Genomic DNA, 20,297 nt, shown 5'->3' on the forward strand with positions numbered 1-20,297 from the left:
ATAAATATATCAAAACTGACTACTGTGCCATAATACAAAGGAATATTCAAAGTATTTGAAGAAAACCATAATAAGCCGAAAGGCATTAGCGTTGAGTTTAATTTTTCATTTTTAATTTTAGCAAGTTTTTATCACAAGCAATCGCGTTGTAGATAGCTTATGCATACATAAATATTCATATACGTTTAGGATAATATATGTATATGTAACTTTTCCTTCCTGTTATATGTAAAGTCAAAAAGCAGCTTAAACTTTCCTCAACTTCTATAAGAAATACAGAAACACAAAGTGGCAGCATAATGACTAGTCCTTATTATCCTTATTTCAGGAAAATTCTGTTTGAATTTGCGACGAGATGAGAACATGACAAATTTAGAATCGAAAACAAAATAAGGCGATTATTTCTTGCTTTGTCGTTATCCGAAATAGACTTTTGTGGTTGTTTTTATTATATAAAACTCATTTAGCAAAGTTAGAGAGTAAACAAGATAAATTGCAAAATATTTCAATACAAACTAACAAAATTACGTGTTCAGATTGAGAATATTAATTCGATGGAAGTTTTTTCTGATTTTCCATTTTTATCTTGTAACTCGAAAAATCTGAGCTTGTTATAAAGGTGAAAAATGTTAATTATTATTTTTGACTTCAGAAATTTTCGTTTAAGGGCCCATTTTCTTGAACTATAAGAGATTCGCGTTAAAAATTTCGGTTATGTTCTTACCACCAAGTTCAAGCTCAAAGCTTAACTCTCCTCTTAATCATGCATGTATCTGACACATATATACGCTTTTGTGTGATTACCAAATGCAGAATATTTCCGGTTTAACGTACTCTACATCATGTCCTAGAAGGATAAACCCCCATTGTTGCTATTATTGTCTCAAAACCCAAATATAGTAATCCGTCTACCTGCTATATTCCTCATTTTTTGTCTGACTCATTTTTTTATTTGGAGATGTTCTAAGTTGAAAAAATCCGTTGTGAAACAATTATTTTGGTGTGAAAATATGTAGGAGTAAAAGGTAAAATAGGTAGAAATCAAATAGATGATCGATGTAAACCTCAGATACCGTTGTAGATCTCCATTTTCTTTCCGTTATATTAACTCCTAAGACTATCCGAAAAAAAAGACCTTCGGATACCGTGGCTTGTCATGTCAAGAGTCGTTACGACTTTTCAGCTGCTCTGCATTTATACCTAAAAAGATTTTAATATATGGCACTACATCTCATTATTTCTTTAAAATACGTGGACTCTTTCTAAGGGTGGCTATTTTTTTGAGGTTTTTTAACCAACTTCCCAATTGTAGTAGATTGTTTGGGTAGTCGTTTTGGCTCGAAAGCTCCTCTACACCTATATCTAGAAGATATTTTTGTATTTCATTGCTTTGCTTCTAAAATATAAAGAATGTTCCCAAAGGAGCCTATTTTTTTGGAGATTTAATGTCTCATTTCTCTAGATGTTTGCACTACTCATTCTAGGTATCTAAGCCTTTTGCTGCAATAGGCATTTTATTCTCAGAATAGATGTTCTGCTGTCTCTATGGCTTGCTCACAGAATCTGTAGTTATGTTCTCCTATAATTATATTATTAAGATGATATATGACGTGACAGTTACCTATGAGAAGACTGACCACTAGTTTAAATTCGTTTCTGGACATCTCATGAAGTTCTCAGAGTTCTTTGCCGATACGGCTATGAATCTTCTGGCCTGGAAGGTTTATACTGTAAAACTTCATCTAATCCTTTCCGTTATGTTAGTTGTTGGTGTGATTTCTCATGGGACCACGGTAGGGATCTGGTCTAAAATAATGATCGTTGATCCCCTAGTGGCTTTACATTAGTGGTATGAGGCTTATATTCAAATATTATGTTAGAAACTACTCGAAAAATAGCGAGTGCTTTTTGTAGTGATATGAACAGCTGACATTTTGGTCCACAAATTCCAAATCCCGTTTCTTTTGCTAGATTCGACTTATCTGTATACTACAGAGATGCATTTCGAACTTGAGAAAGATCTTTATTAACCCATGGCTAGTGATCATTGATAATTATTTCAAATCGGATGTCTGTGTCCATTATGCTAAGCATTTAGCCAATTAGTTCTCCTCTGCTCTCTAGATTTATCGATTTATCCACTTTCAGATACTTTGACTTTAAATTTTTTCCTGGATTAGTTTGTAGGTTTCGCTAAATACCTCTTTTTTTATTATAAGGTTGAGTATACTGTATATTCTTTTGACACTGGTAGGTTCCCAAAAACAGCGGTCTAGGAGGTCATACCAACTGGGTTCGTGGTAGATATATAATTCGAGCATTTCAGAAAAATAGCGTCGTTGAAAACTATCAGAAGGGCCTAATGAATCTGGTAATATTTTCCAGTGATGCAAAAAGGACGACTTACCCTCGTTTTGTATTCGTAATATGAACAATCAACGATCATCTGCCTGGTGAATAAGGTGGATGGTGTGTAATTTTAGCCATAAAAATCACCGGAGTGTAGTTTATCCTGATGGTCAAGCACTTTCTTTTTCTTCAAATCCGGTCGTTTTTTTGCAATATTCTCCTTTTATTATTTTATACTTTTGAAGGGAGTCGATGAATACAATTTCACGACTAGGTATCCCATCACTTTACCAGTCAATGAAACCGTCTTTGCCTTTATCTGAGCAGGTTTGCTTGACTATTTTTTCATTTTAAGAGAGTGGTAGTGAATCTAGGCTCTATCTATGGTTATAAATTCCGACTCATTTGGTTTAAATCACGTCAATAAAGCCAGGGGATGTTTATTTGTATGCGATTTTGATCCAAGATGACTCCCTAACATTTATACGACCTGTGCTGAACTTTTTCGATGATATCGCTGGTAGTCGCACGATATCATTTTACGGATGCAAATGATATCGTCGTACACATAGTCTAACTACTCTTTAATTTGCATAGGTGCATTTCCTTTTGAAAAAAGGACACTAGCGCCTATAATGAATGAAATTGTAGTGAGAATCACTCAGAGAGGTCAATTTTGTAGGTAATTTTCCGCTCTACAATTTCTGTCTGATCCATTTTTTCTTTTCACAATATAAAATACAAGAGACACAAAATTGTCACCATTGATGTTGAGTAACTTTTTTCTTCTGGGAACTTATTTTTAATAGTAAACCTAAGGTCTCCATCAAAATAAATATCTGTGGGAATTTCTGTTATTTGAGTATTACTTTTTTATTCTAATTTGACCGGACTATTACCATGGCATGAATAGAGACCGAAATTTATTTCGCTTTTCTCGAATAATACACTAACAACTACCAGTTCATTTATTAGAACGTTCCTCAAACGTCTTTCCTTTCGTACCTTTTATTGCCGATACTAATATCTTGAATTTTTCCACATAAAATCTGTATATCTCTTCTTTGACTTTTTATTATAATAATTTTCAAATAACTGCCAGTATGAACAATCAATAGTCAGGCGGCAGACTGGCGCTTCTTACAATTACACAGTCTTGTGTATTTTTTTTCAGGGAAACTTGAGGGAAACATGTAAAGCATAATATTAAAGTTGGAAATTTCGAACTATGGAACTATTCACTATTGATTTGATATTAGAGTTTTAAAAATAAATATAAAAAATTAACGTTTTGTATTAGCTGTTGATCTTCAATTTGATTTATGCTGGGACATCAGATAGATTAATTCAAATATGATGTACTCATAGGAATATCGTTAATTCGTTTAAAACATTTGACGTGTAGTTATCATCGTTTAATCCATTAAAATATTTTCATGCTGTTGAAATTTGCATAAATACAAAAAAATGTTTCGAGCCGCATTATTGCTCGAATTAGGCAAATAAAATATACGAGATAAAATAATGTTTTTATCTAAAAATCAATACGTTCAACAAACTAATTACCATACGTTACTCAACTACATACATTTGTAATCGAGTCGACGAAAAACGAAATTTTATTAGTTAACCCATATTAGCCCAGCGTTACCATATGGTAACGCTTCCATGAATTTATGTAAAGCAATCTACATAATTTATTTGGTCACCTAGTAAGAGATGGCGCCAGCTTAGAAGTGAGAGATGACTAAAGTACATGTCTGAACTGTTCTGTTCTTTCATTAATTTTTTAGCAGAGTTTTGCCGGTTTAAAAAGTGATCGTTTGAAAAATGTATAAAAACATGGAACCTAATTTCGTGTAAGTACAAAATTACTTATTTATTATTCTTTGAAGCTAGAGATGTTTATCTACTTTGTTCCTAATATATGAATGTATCGAACTCTAACTAACGGATTAAAAATAATTTTCGTTTGGATGTTGTATCTAGATTAGAATATTCCTTTGCGGTACCTTATGGTAACGCTAGGCTAATAGGCAACCTATTTATATTTTTTACCGAAAAATGGTGGGTCAAAACCTACTTTTCTCCGAAAAAACCCGTGCATAATATTAGGTTTAATTTTTTTTGTGAGTTTTATTTTTACAGGCAAGGTTCTACATTATAAGAAGCTATTAAAATGATCTATGAAGAATATCTGAATGCCGAAGCTATATACATCGAACCGCCCGATTGTAACGTTCTTACCGATGAAGAGTCTAGTGCTGAAGATGACGAACGTGACATAGACCATTTACCAGCATGTTAGGCCAGCGGAACTGGTCTTATCAACATAGCCAACTACAAGCAAATGTTAAAAAAATAACACCAATCGAATCCCATAACTTTGGTAGAAAACAAAAAGGGGATGAGAAAAAGAAAACCAGGAGTTTTATACACGATAAGAGAAATAGATCTTTTTTATGGATTAATGGAGATATTGAGCATCACTTGTGTCGAGAATTTCCATCACCAATTACTCCTAGTATGTGAATAAGATGCTTGCGGAATTATTCGACCTTTTTTTTATGACGTATGCTCTTTTAGTAATAGAGTATGCTGATTCAAATACGAACAAGACCTATAAACTTCAACTTTGTACAGGTATATACTTCTACAGCCGACAGCGACGAAGAAAGTATAGAGAGATTCTATGCATACTTAGATTCGCTAACCATGAAATTGAAGAAACACGATCTTAACATTATTATGGTACGCCAAGATTGGTAAAGGTCGGATCGAGAATGTTTCTGGTGACTTTGGACTGGGCGATAGGAATGACAGAGGTGAGAGGCTAATACAGTTCTGCCAGGAAAAAGATTTGGTTTAATACTTTCTATGAGCTACCTCTTCAGCGTCTTTACACGTGGACATCACCACGAAATAATGAAGACAAGATCATGAGGACCCAAATTGATTTTATTTGTATCAACAGTCGGTTTAGGAATAGTATTAAAAGCCGACACCGACCATGAACTACTCTTTGACTTTAGAGAAGGATTAGGAACTAGAGAAGCATTATTCGTCATCACAATACTCCTACAGAAGTGCAGAGAATACAACAAAAATGTATATGTCTGCTACATTGATTTCCAGAAGGTCTTTGATAAAGTCCAAAACGATAAACTTTTAAAGAATTTAACAACTATTAACTTAGATCCAGGCCATATACTATTAATAAAAAATGTCTATTACAATCAAATGGCAGTAGTGCGTGTTGAGGACATTGAGACAAATGAAATCGAAATTCAAAAGGCATTTCGCCTAGGCTGCGTACTTTTTCCACAACTATTTAATCTACGTCTAAGTTTTTATTTCAGAAAGTGCTGGAGGAGAGACATGAGGGGGTAAAAATCTGAGAAACTTTAATCAACAGCTTAAGATTTCTTAAAAAAGAGCTATACGATAAATTTATGGTATCAGAAGAAGTGCACATTGTGAATTCTATCTTAAAAAATACGAAGTTTTAACTTTCCCCGCTATTTTTATTTTAGAATCCATTTGTTTGGTTCGGAAACATATTTACTTGACAAATACCCATTTCTGATCTGGTAAAAAATTCCCTTATCCTCAGTGCTAAAAAATTATTCAATAAGCTACCTTCAGAATTAAAAAATGCAAATACATTTAATAAGTTCCAGAGATTGACAAATGTATTTTTGCTTGACCAGATTATTCTGTGGCAGAATTCTATAATTTACAACAGATTCAATAGACTGGTATGATTCAATTCAGTATGGAGTAAGATATTATATGTATCATAATTATTATCAAACCAAATTGTTATTGTTATATTATCTAATATAAAATTGGGTCGCTTTGTTCATAAAATTGTTAAATTTTCTCATGACAGTCTCTTTCTCTAATCTAATTGTTCTTCAATAAATACGTATCAAACTCATAAGTAGTTTTCCGGAGTAGTTCCTCTTTGTGACGAGGAGCTAAAGTAGAGGAATTTATTATATGGTCTCTTTGTTAAATCAATAACAATGGATGCATCACCTTCACATGTCATGCAGATGATCCATGTGTGGTGATGGATGAAGGTATTAAAAAGCTGGCTCAAAGGGCTCGTTTATATGTCGCAAAGGTAGTGGATAGTCCTGCGAAAATTGACATAATTGATCGCATCGTTGACATGAGTATATTCGAGTTTGATTATTAATGAGCTGCTTCTTCATAATGATAGTTTTCCAAATAACGGAAGTGATCTTACTAGTAGAATACAGAAAAATATAAAATTGAAAACCGGAGATTACCTTGAACGTAAGTCTTCCAATAGGTTTACAAAAATGTAATGTAATATATTTTTCCTGATACTGTTATATTTTCTATTCACTCTTATATCATGAATCTTTTGAGGAAGCTTCTTTCCTATAAAATTATGAATGAATTGTATTATATTTTTATTTTCAAGACGATGCAACTGCAACGCTCGATCCACACTCTCTTCGGCGTTACACAGTCTTGATCAGGCATAACATTGAATACTTGGAAAAAAACATTTTAATAAATGAACGTTGCAATTCAACCTAGAGAAATAATAGCTATTTATATATTTAACGGTAGCCTATGAGGGTGTTTATGTAAACAACATTATTCTTAGAATGTGTAAATAGTATCTGCACTGTATCAATAGGTTTAACAAAAAAGATTTCAAATTTTGTGTGTCAATGAAAAGTGAAATATATCAAACGTTCTAACTGAAAATTGTAAGAAAAATATTCTAAGCCCGACCTTCGGACTACCTGCTGTTATGAAATGATTTTCAACTACGGTTTCCCGGTACCTCTGTAGATATTATCCGTTTTCACAAAGGACAGGCCATATATCCTATATCCTGACAGTTACTATACCAATGCAAGGTCGTTATTGAGAGCAGTTTAAAAACTTCCTGAATCATTTTATTTTTTATTATCAGAAACCTTAACTTTATTCTTCTTTTTATTATTTATTTCACTATAATGTTGTTTGCATCCTTTTTCGAATGACTAAGAAGTTTTATCATTTTTTCAGATTAAATACCGGCTGGAGCGTGAAAACAGCTTCATTTGGATACAGTCAAAAAGCTCCGCCAATTTCTCCTTTAGCAGCAGAAGAACAGGAGGCTATCGTTCAAGTTATACAAAGGGCCGAACAGTTAGATATTTCGGAGCAACAAAGGGTGAGATTTTATCAATTATTGAATTATTTAAAAACAATTTTATAACCTAATTTTTGAATACAATTTTTCTTTATAGAAAATTTAAGTATACATCCATCGTTGTGACACTTTTCCGGTTTAAAGGCAAAAAAGACATAATTCCTTTTCTGTGTTCTCCATTTTTTTCAATCAAGAATGTGTTGCAAAGACTGAAATAAATTATAGTTAAACAGTGCAATATTCACGCTATACAGGGGATGTATCAAAACCATCCACAAATCAGCAATTTATAGCTATAATTCTGGGTATTGCAGTATTTTGTGTCAATTTACTATTCTTCGAACTCAACAGTTTGTGTTTTTATGTGGCATCTAGTTTTTCTGCATCAATCCTTTTTTTAATGATTACGAACTGATTGATGGATAATGCTCAGAGTATTAGCAATCTTTTGATAGTTTATATGTCTATCTATCTCGATATTTCCAATTTTTCGGCTTTCTTACTGAGAAGCCGGCCAGAGCGAAAAATATATCTGACAACTCAATTTTCACCACGGAAACGTTTTAAACAAATACGCACGGTACGAACAACACAAATTTCTTCGCATGTCTTTTCTATAGTGCATAAGCATAATTCAGCGTATTTTTTCAGATATTTAACCCATCTAAAAATTTTTATAACAGTAAGAAAATTTATTACGGGTGCATTCCACTAAGTACTCACGACAATCACCTTCACGAACACGATCTTTCTTGTTCCACTTAGGCTAATTTCGCATTACCCCGGCATTCATTTAATCAATTGCATTTTAAATACTTTCTCGGGTATTGGGTACTGTCTGTAGTTTGTTCATTAAAATTTATTATTTGCTTTTGTGCCATAGTGGAAATTGACATAGTATGTTTAATTACATTGTGACAGAATCGACCCATTTTATGGGACAAAACAGATGAACATTATAAGGACCGAATTCAAACCAGAAGCGCATGAATTGATGTTTTAAGTGAATTAAATAAAAGATGTACCCGCCTCGTTTATTTTTGTATTAATTGGATGAACTGACTGTATCCTATTTTTTCTTTTTCTTTCTAAACGTCTATACAAGATCGTCAATAATATTAACTTAGTACGCTCTATAACAAACTACAGAAAATAACTAAGTGATTTCTCAGGCATGCCGTCTAGCTGTCGGGTATATGTGCCGCCTCTTTTCCCGACGGTCGGCTACCCGTCGTCGTTTAAACGACAGCCGGGGTAATGTGAAATTAGCCTTAGTCCAGAGCGTTATAACCGAATAGATTACGAGGCGTTTCGAGCATTGATATGAATATTAACGAACAGCTAAACAGAACAAATAAAGCGAAGGCTTTAAGAGATTATATTATAATTTGTAAGTTATTGAATTTTTTAGTGGAATTCTCAACTGATTTATATTAAAGTAAAATCAAAATATTTGTTGGTGCCACAAAAGAATACTTCAACGTTACATAATAGTATCCCATACCGTATCAAATAATGAGATAGATTCTCATAGTTGCGATCTGCGTTATTTGAGCTTTGAAAATTCTGCTAATCACTTCAATGCTCATGCTTCAATGACAAGGGTCATCATGACGTGATGAGTGATGTTCTCGTTGCGACCACAACGATCGTAGTAGTAGCCCAAAAAAGTATTTAAGGTGCCGTGAAGGCTTAGTGGAATGGACATAGTGAACTAATGATTCAAATGGCATTATTATTGATTAATTCTATTTGTTAGAAGTCAGTAATTTAAAGTAGAAACGCTGAGTGTTCTCCGACACGTGATTGATCCCACATACAACTGAAGCAAACTAAAATGAGCCTAGACATAAACGTTATGACTAATATTCCTAAGGTTGACAACTGAAACAAATTTAACTTACTAAAAAATGGTTTAATAGTCTTTTTTAATTATTATCCTTTACACATAATTATCAAATTTTACATCAACAATTACTGCGATATAACTGAAACAAAAACTACTGGTTTATCACTTGCGTAATCTTTCGTAATTTGTATTTATTTGACCAAATATTGCTCTACAATGAACCAGGGTAAGATTTCCCATCTCTAGGATAGATAGAAAATTCAAAAATATTTGGGGTTTACTCAGTAAAAAGTTTTCGTAAATCCATCCGTATTAAAGATAAAGGGCGTTGAAAAAAAATTTTTTTAAATTTTACCGCAATTACTGGCAACCTTGTATTGAAATTTTATACGAATATGTTTGGGAAGCCGATACATCCAATAAATTTATTTTATTGTCTGACTCTCATAGAGAGCGCTAGTTACACGGTTCGTACCAAGTAGTATTTAACATAACTTTTTCAATATTAGATTTATCAAGCAAAATTTCAAGTGAAATTAAATATTTAATTTTACACCAAAAAGGTACTCTTGGTAAAACCGTTTGCGGGATATTTTGATTTAAAAATTATAAGATCTTATGTTGATTAGACTGGATTTTTGTGAAACGTTACAAGAAACGGAAACCGGCAGTCGGGTTTCTAATTTTTTGAAATGTATCCGTTTCATCAATGTGATCTCATTTTCGCGATAAAACGTATTTAATTCAATGCTTACTAATTAATAATAATAATAAATAATAATTTTATCAATACTTTATACTATACCAGCATCGGTTATTACTTCATAATTTTCAATTCAAAATATTGCGAAAATGGTTTTACCTTATTGAGGAATTACGAAAATTTTTTACTGAGCAAACGCCAAATATTTTTCGACACAACCACAAAACATCAAACTAAAAGTGTATCTGCCTGCCAATTTCAATTTTTTTAGCGGATTTACTTTAAACGTAAAGATATTGTTACATGACTTGTAATTTTTTTGGTGCGAATGACAAATGTTTTTATTTGGTTTCGTTCTTTTTCTGTTATTAGAAGACAGTATCGACATATTATGTGTTGAATAATATCGTCACGTGTTATAATAAATCCAATATATCCATAACTGAGGGAAGCCAAACAGAAATATTAAAAACAGTAACAGATGATCTATATCACACTGGCCGATACACGAAGATCTAAAAATCCTTCCATCAACGACGTCATTAAAGAAAAAAGCAACAATGTCGAGAATCATATAAATGTAGTATTCACTATATCAGCTTTTAGCCTATATAATACAAGTGTTAGCAGAGAATGCTAACTTCTGTTTTTTTGTCATTATTTCTCGTAGATTGGGAAGTTAGTAGAAAAATTAGAGAATATGAGGAGAAACGCTTTGGGAAAAAATTCGTCACAATGTCTTTTATGTGGAGATGGATTTGGTTTATTGGGTGCTCAGAAAATTAATTGTATGGATTGTAGACGACAGGCATGTACGAAATGCTCTATTGATACTTTAGCTGGTAAAGGACCAAGGTGAGTAGTGTAGAATTTGAAGTAAGAAGCTTGGGTGCAACGGCTATTAGATAAATTTATTCATACATTTTCATCCTCAAATTGATATTATATTAATCAAAATAGGAACTTTATATAAGAGTTTAAATTCTTGAAAGTACTAAACTCCTGCTGGCGCTTATTCAATTATCAATTGTCTAGTAGTCCTCACCGACCAATAGCTGCTCTTTGAAATCTCTTCAGGAATTGAGTAAATCCTGTCATTTTCGGAAGTGCTAGTTCATTGGAAAGATAAAGTTAGTTCGTCATTAAATCACTTCTGGTGTATGTAGTTTTGTAGTGCAATCGACCGTTATATTTTATTTTTCATTAAAATAATTTAATAATTATTGAGCTTAAAAAATTATTTACATAGTTATCGAGTGTTACATATTTTTTCGATTTCTAGAATAATTTGACATAGTTATTAAGAATTACATATTTCCTTCGTTTCTATAGTAATAATGTGTCGCTTTATTTTGTTTTTAACATTAGAATTGTTGTCGCTTCCGATTAACAACTGGGATGAGAGCTCAGCAAAAATAGGAGTATATATTAGAATGTTTCAAAAAAATCGACTATTTTTTTTGTATTAATATTGAGAATATTGTTTGAAATGACGAAAAAAAAAATCCTGAAAAATTTGGAGCTCTTAATATTTATATTAAGAGATGGCGCGTCGAAGATTTCAATTTAACATTTGATTAACGTGGGAAATTTTTTTTTTCAACTTTGGAATTTATTAATTCTTTAACAAGTCAACAAGTCATCGCATTAGTTGAGTTAGAACATATTTTTTTAGACTACTGAGCGCTCTATAAAAAAAGATTTTTATAATTTTTTGATATATTTACTTTTTGCAAAAGTTATTTAATGCTAAAGATTGGATTGATTTAAAATGTTTATATTTTTCCAATGTTCCGACGCAACCATCATCTTTATGATAAAATTCAATAGGACTTTTTTTGTAGAATAAATAATTTCCAATAACTTATTTCTCAAAAAATTTTTGATATTTTTTTACCGAGCGTTAGTTATTTGCAAAAAACTATAATGCTTAAAATTAATTATCATATAAAATAAATAAATTTTCAACCTAAAAATTGAATGTTTATTATAATCAAAGCAATTTATATCGTTACACTAAAAAATTTCTATACAATTAGGCACTCTTTTTCTGTATTTACTTATAACTAGTAATAAGTATTGTAATTGCTGTGCATTTTTAGTTAAACACTTATTGTATTGTTCAATTATTGCACACACTCTTTAAATCTTCCATCACTAGCCCAAGAGCTCACATCTTTCCCAATGAATTCATGGGACAGATCAAAATCTTTGAAAATAGATAGAGAATCTATTGACACAAATTCACTCATATCTTTGTCTAATATTGCATTTAAATTGTCTTTTTTCACCTCAAATTTCCTTGCCTTAACATTCTTTCCTTTCCGATAGTTAATCTTTAATATCATTTTTTTTTTCACTTCAACTTCTACTTCATCATCAAACAAGGAAATTATAGCTAGCGTTTTAGTTAAATATCATAGATGATTAATCATTATTTCAGTAGCACCTTTTGATATTTTAGAATTAACGGCTTCGTATCGAATTAAGCAGAAGGTGAAGAAAATCACGTTTTTATATGATTTGTAGTAATGAATGAGCATACTTCTCGAAAACTATTTTTTCATGAGCACTGAGTTTGAACTCTAAAAATAAATATTTTCAGACAATAAATCGCCTTCGCCATCCAACGAGCGTTCCATCGGAACGCCCTGTGTAGATAGATTCCTACCTAAGCATACAAAAGCTCTCTGACATATTCTCATCTTATTTATTCTCACTTAAATGCAAAAAGTTCAAGTGCGTTTGTCGGAAAAGTTTCGAGATGCCGTACGTTTACTATTTACTTTACTTACTTTGAGGTATTTTCCTGAAATTTGGTATATTTCATGTAAACATTGTATCATTTGTGAAAATACGATGTGGGTAGGTAAATTCCGAATAGCATTACCAAATTTAATTAGAAATAATTATTGACATATTTGTGAAGATCGATGAAATTCAATTATAAAGAGAGAGAGAATTGCTTTATTGTCAGAAAGTTGTTACAATTTGTTGACAAAAGATTTTAAAAATTAAAAAACAAACATAAAAATGACTAAACAAAGATACAAATAAAATAAAATTTCAATATACAGAAGAAAACTAAAATTAATAACCAAATTGTAGCTAATAGTAATGGGTAATAATTAGTATATATGTCCATAGCAAAATTAAACCAGTATGCAGCATGTCCGGAATTAAATAGAAGTCTTTTACAGAGTAGAAAGCATCTTCCAGTAACTATGCCATCAAATTATTGCGAAATGTGGGAAAAGATGATATTGATTTGATTTCTATTGGCAAGTGATTGTGCATTTTTTGCATTGTAAAATATTGAGCTCTTAATTAATTCCGAGTGTGGAGTAGGAAGGTAAAGATCGTGATCCGCATTACTAAGTGGATAGCCGAGCAACGATCTTTCTGAAATTGGTGAAGTGGGTTTACGAATTAGGCAAACGGATTCAAAGATGAATAAGGAAGGAAGAGTCAGAATTTTAAATCTTTTAAAGAAGTCCCGGCAGTGAGCCCTGATGTTTAGTCCGAGTGAATATCTAACAGCTCTCTTTTGTAATTTGAAGATTCGCTCAAATATCGGAGATGTCACTCGATAAAGGCATAATAAACTGTTAAGGAGGTGAATAAGTTCAGTTCTTTGGAAACCGATCTCAGCACAAAACAGGAGGAACTTTTTTTTGGATAAGGCGGCCATGTTTAACGAGATTCTCCCAAGTTATGAAGACATGGATCAAATGCGTTAGAGTAAGGAATGCCTCACATTTATCCGGTTGCCCACAAACATTTCATTGACAAATGTCGAAATCAGTTAAACAGAACAGTTAAGTCTTTTTCTTATATTCTTGAAATAGATCTTTCATGGAAACTTGAGAATAATTTAAAACAAAAATATTAAAAACTTTCACGCCACCTATCGGAGAGTCGCACTTGCTTCTAATTCTACAATATTTGGGATTAAGATATGAATAACTTTAATTTGTAAGGTATTTTGTAAGGTATTCACCTGCATTTTTTTAATTGGAAGCATATGTCAAATTTACTAACCTTAATTTGATCTATCAGATAATAATTTGTTGAATTTAGTACAAAAAGTATTATTTTAACAACTGTGTGAGAACAAAACAAGTTAAAAAGCAAGTAAACCACATAAAATGATTAAAATTTTTAAAACGATTATGGCCCATAGTATTCAATAACTGGGCTTTGAATAGAAACAAACGAGTAATTGAGTAATTTATTAATAACTTCCAAGTTTGTACTAGTTACTTCATCAGATATGCCACTTACTATATTCGACGATCCCAGTTTCAGTAAATGACAGTTCCAAACGTCTAGAATCATCCATGCCCTTATTATGGTCACTTTGAAAAATGAGATTTACCAATCATTCCATAAAACGGAATATTTTCAGGATAATAAGTAACTTATCTTCGGTTTCTGCATTTGGTTTTTCACGTATAAAATAATTTTTATTTTACAATCTAACTTCGTTTTACTCCGTATTTTCACAAGATAAAAACAGTTTTCTTAATATGAGTATAAAAACTAATTTATGAGACAGATTTATGCTTAATTTTGACAAATTACATCAGAAACATGGGAGACATTAACTATATATTGGCAGTTTAATTTTTATGTTAAACTGATGTTTTAACAAACGTAGATTGTATTGTCAGGAAGTACTAAAGCTCTTTTTTATTGATTAATTTCATCAAACCCACTTAGAACATAAAAAATATTGGAATCAATGAACAGATTTCTTCATTATCTTGTAAAAGAGATATGGGCCTAGGGTTCCAACTAATATTATTGGTTACAATTACCTAATGATATCAACAGTAAAAATTACATTATTTATACTCACTATATGGTAAGCCAGTTTACAGCCGCTAATATTCAATTTCCAAATGTTATTAATTCATGTATAATTATAACCATTCCAAAGATAGAAGGGAGGGAAATTTTGAATGGTATGGTAAGAGTAAATCTCGAATGTGAATTGAAATTTAATCAAATTTAATGTTGAATTGTGATAAAAAATGTATGATTAAGCTCCAAATAATACAAATAATTCAGTTTCTTTGATACCGCGTCTAGAAATAATGATAATTTATAATATCAATTTTGTTTGTCCAAAATAAGTGTATATAGACAACACTTAGCTCAGTCATCATATTTCAATATCCAGTGATTTCTACTTTTTATTAGTAGGCGGTACAAACCGCATAGGCGTAGGACAAGAACGGCAATATTACAAGACATTTGTTTCCAGTTGTCAATTGTCTACATAATTTCCTGTTTACAGATTGTTTCCATTTCTGAACATTACTTGGTCTTCCACAATACAGTAATACTATATTTACCTTGGTCTCTTCTAGGTCTTATTTTGTTTCTTTTGTTTATAAACGACCTCATCTATTCAGACATCAGTGGTAAAATATATCTATTTGCAGTTTCTCTTCGAGCAACCCTGATCTCACGGCACTTCATAGGACCATATCTAGTGACCTAATTATCCTTAAATCATGGTACGATTCTAATCTTCTCTGTTTCAACGTTTCTAAAACTAAAGTTTTATCTTATGGTTTGCTGTGGACCATTCCTTGAAATGGGAGTTATATTTTGGCGCCTTATCTAAAAAATTAAGTTCCTCCTGTTTGGCGCTGAGATCAGCTTCCAAAGAACTGAACTTGTCCATCTCCTTAACATCTCTTATTGAGTCGCAGCTCCGATATTCTGGTAACCTTCTGGGGTACGCGGAGTACGACTTTCACCTACCTACTCTACGTTCAAAATTAGTTTAGGGTTCAATATTTTACATTACGAAAAATGCACAATCACTTGCCAATTGAAATCAAATCGATATCATCTTTTCTCGCATTCCGCGATAATTTCAGGGTGTATTCACTGGAAAGTGCCTTCTACTCTTCTAATTTAATGATTATATTTAATTCCGAGCATACTGGTTTAATTTTTGCTATGGATTTATATACTAAATATCATCTATTAATATTACCCATAATTTTGTTACGCATTGTGGTTATCTTCTGTATATTGAAATTTCATTTTATTTGTTTTATCTTTATTTAGTCATTTTTATGTTTGTTTTTTAGTTTTCACAAGCTTTTGTCTAATAATTTTTTGATAATAAAGCATTTCTCTCTCTCTCTCAAATTATTTTAATGAACACGTAAATATGTAACGCGTAATAAGTAGATTAATAATTTGAAGCATTCAATGATGAGTCAATGAATTATTTCAATAAAATAACAAGTAACTCTCAGTATATTTCTTATGTCTGACATTTGTTCATCAGCCTTCTTTAATATCCATGTCTCGAATACATATATTACGGTTGGTATCATTATCGATTTATGGTTTTTTTTTAATACATACTTTTATTTTCTATCATTACTTCTAGATACAAAATTGGAAATCCTCTGGAACCCTATGTATGTTTTAGGTATAGAACATATTGATCCCGTACCTCATCCCGATTCATCTTTAGTGAACAAATCTTCTCTTCTTCCTTTTTTCTCTTTGCTTTTTCAATTGGTTTTTATATGGCGCTATTAGAAATATATTATCTGCAAGAGTTACACTTGGCATAATTAACGATTATTTATTGTTACTTGATCTGAAATCCTTCTTACTTATATCCGTTTGAAAGTACTTTCTTTTTGAATCTATTAATCCTTATTTATCTTATTCAATACTAGTGATAAAAAACAGACTGGAAATATTATTATTTAGTTCTGAAAAAGTAAATAAATGAATGAATCTCATTCCAAGTAATTTTATTATGTCACAATGCTTTTTTGATTGGTTTTTATTTTTAAATTTGAAATATTGTTTGCCTATCTTCGATAGCTTTGCGTCGCGCATCATTTAATCTTTTTATTCAAATATTAATTTAATATTGGTCATTTGCATTAAATATGATGATCATAACGATAAATATTCACTGAAATCAAATGCGTATTTGAAATAGATTTGCGATATATTCAGCATAAAACAATATACAATCACAACAATAAAGCTCGTTTGAATCCAAAAATTTGTGAAATTATGTTACTGTCGCTCTGAATCAATTCTTTTTTGAAATACAAAAAATCAGTTTAAATTCCAGCATGTTAATGCAATTTTTCACGAACAAAGTGCCACGAAAAAAGTTTTGCAAATAATGTAATAATATTCAAACTAGATAAAAAAATTGACCGTGTTGTAGAAATTGTTCCATGTGAGGAAATTTTTTTCATAGTTCTGCGATTCGTATAGTATCAATTCTTTTCAAATTCATCCTAATTCTATATAAATATCATTACTTAATGAAATATATAGATATTATTTTTATTTGGTTAATTTCTGGATGCTGTTATATGTTTACCTGCCAATTTTCACATGTCTATCAACATTCCAAGATTCCAATCAGTTAACCTAGAAAAAAAATGCTTTTAATTGTTCAATACACATTTCTAAACAGTTTATCTAGTAAAAAAATTGACTAAACCATTCAACAAACGTAAAATTTTTACGTGTCTATCAACATTACAAAACCCCAATAAGTTTACCCAGCAATAAAATATTCTAAATTGTTCAATAAAGGTCAATTTTTTACTGCAAATGTGTCTGTCAATATTCAAATCATTTTACTTAACAATAAAATATTTCGAGTTGTTTAATAAATGCCAAAATTGTACTGCATATGTGTTTATCAAAATTCCAGTAAGCCAATCAGTTTAATTAGTAATAAAATATTCCGAGCTGTTCAACGAATGTCAAATTTTCATTGCCCATGTTCTGTTTATCAATGTTTTAACATTCCAATCAGTAGAACTAATAATAAACTGATCTGAACAGTTCAACGAATTTCAAATTATTATGTGTTTATCAACATTCCAGCACTACAATCATTTAAATTAACAATAAATTGTTCGAAAATGTGCAATAAACACAAATTTCACTGCATTGGGAGATCTATCAACATTCCATTACTTCTATCGAATGCGTGCATCGAGCGCACGTGAGTCGAGCGCTCGGTGGTTCGAGCGCACATTTGCAGGTATAAAGATAGTATCTTCAATCCCTGTATTTAGCTCGAAAAAAAAAAGAAGAAAAATTATACAAGAGTTAACAACAGTTAATACTTTCTCATTAATGCGATTATAATCATAGTTAAACAAAATATGACGGGGATTTTATACCTAACCTAACCTAGCCTAACCAAAAATGCACTCATCTTAGAAAAAAAATTTTTTTATCAATTTTTGTGCAATATTTTATACTGAACATATGCTCATTTTGGAAAATCTTAAATGTTGCTGATGGTTTTCGTTTTGTCTTAATGATAATAATTATTCAAAAGTTCGTATATTTGCCTACCTCTAGGACTCACTTCGGCAGATCAAATTTTCTTGTGCGCTCGTTGAACGATCTTTCGAATTCGGCACAGGTAGTGTACGCTAGATGCACGAAATGTTTTCTAAATATGCCTGTGCGCTCGATGCACGTGTGGTCCTTGACCCCACCCCCATATCAGTTTAAATGTTATAAACTCTTAAATGAACATCAAAGTTTTACTGAACTTGTGTTTATAAATCAAGCATGGAATGTGTGTGTCTAAGATACGTTATATACAACGTAACCACTATCGAAATTTTATTGGAAGCTTATGTTGTTTTATCACTTTAAATTTTCCCGTTATACCTTTCCAATAGCAATATTACATAAGTAAATACTTTTAAATGAAAATTGATTTCATGACTTCTTGAAGCATTCCATACAATAGTTTTACGACGGGATGCGAGGAGCGCACGTGCATCGAGCGCACAGGCACATTTACGAAACATTTCGTGCATCTAGTGCGCACATTTTTTTTTTAAGAATGATTGCATTTTTGGTAGTAGGTTCAAAATAATTAAAAAAATGCGGATGCTCCGCGTCGTTCGGGACAACTGCAGTCGCGTGCGGGAAAGTATCACTTTCCGCACTTGTTAGGAAAATAACTATTTTACCTACTGAACCCGTACGTCAATGTGACGTATTACATATAATTCATACTATGAATATTATTACTCAATAAATCAAAGTATCATAAAATAATTGAAATATTCGCTTACTACTTCTAAGTTATATGTAGCATAAAATACAGAGGACGTTTCATAAATAATGTCGGTTTATATATGTGGAAATTTCTACGTCTCAATTTGAAGATGTCGTAGTTTGTTAAGGGAAGTTTGTATTTCTATGAGGACAATTACTTTACTTTTTTACAATCATTCTCTCTTTGTTTATTGACGACGTAGTACGTTTTCATAATAAATAGTATGGAGTGCGACAAATATGTCGTGTATGGTTGAGACATTATTGGAAACAAAAGCTTAAAGCAGCCGTGACAGCAAGGAAAATATGTGGAACAGAAAGGAAAAGACACAGGTAATTAGCGAACGAAACAGCGTTTCGTTAATTGTTTTGATAGTGGAGATTTGAGGCTTAAAGATCGTTCGCTTTCAGGTCTTCAACATCCTGTGTCGGATGTTGAGGTTACAAGGGAAGCAGTACAAAACTATCCGAGTACCAGCACTTGCCTTGTATCTTCTAATTATACCATATATTTTCATTTAAGGTCATTAGGTAAGATCTATAGAAGTGGCCCAGTAGTGTCACAGAAATTAACTGAGATTCAAGCGAAATCTAGAGTAAACATCAGCTTGTCATGCAGAAAGATGATCGTTTTGTTAGGCGTGTTGTTACTTGGATTTATCTAAACAACTTGAACATGGAAAATCAGTGATTAGACAAAGGTGGAAAGTTTTGTTGTTTGTCTGATGGAATTATAAAAGTCTACTGTACATCGAAATCGTTCTAGATCTATCAATGCCGAGGTATGTAGTGGACAGCGGATGCGAATGTATGGGGTTTAATCAGAGAATTTGGTGGATTTGAATTTCTCCTACTTCTAGCATTTAGTCAGAACCGACCACCGACAGATTTCTATTTATTCATGTCCATGGCGAATTTTTTGCACGGAAAAAATTTGGAATACAAGGAGATGTTGGAAAAGCTGTGCGACAATTTCTAGAATCTAAGCCCAAAGAATGATCTCATGGAGCTTGCCTAATGGTCTATGAGTGACTTCGAATATTAAGGTTTTCTTTTTGTGTGATTATTTAATAAACAAAGTTAACATTGGAAATAGACATTATTTATGAGACGAC

The 20,297-nt window shown here is 31.7% G+C and overlaps 1 protein-coding gene across 3 annotated transcripts in view; it reads left to right on the top strand.

The window, feature by feature from the left end:
- Nucleotides 1-20,297, top strand: part of LOC130444009 (synaptotagmin-9) — a 77,429-nt gene that overhangs the window by 15,679 nt on the left and 41,453 nt on the right. For all 3 annotated transcript variants that reach the window (XM_056778962.1, XM_056778963.1, XM_056778964.1), the window contains exons 3-4: nucleotides 7,405-7,552; nucleotides 10,754-10,938. In XM_056778962.1, the coding sequence (XP_056634940.1) occupies nucleotides 7,405-7,552; nucleotides 10,754-10,938 (333 nt within the window). The remainder of the gene's footprint in view (nucleotides 1-7,404; nucleotides 7,553-10,753; nucleotides 10,939-20,297) is intronic.

This window comes from Diorhabda sublineata, chromosome 5 (assembly GCF_026230105.1).
Source record: "Diorhabda sublineata isolate icDioSubl1.1 chromosome 5, icDioSubl1.1, whole genome shotgun sequence".
Lineage (NCBI taxonomy): Eukaryota > Metazoa > Arthropoda > Insecta > Coleoptera > Chrysomelidae > Diorhabda > Diorhabda sublineata.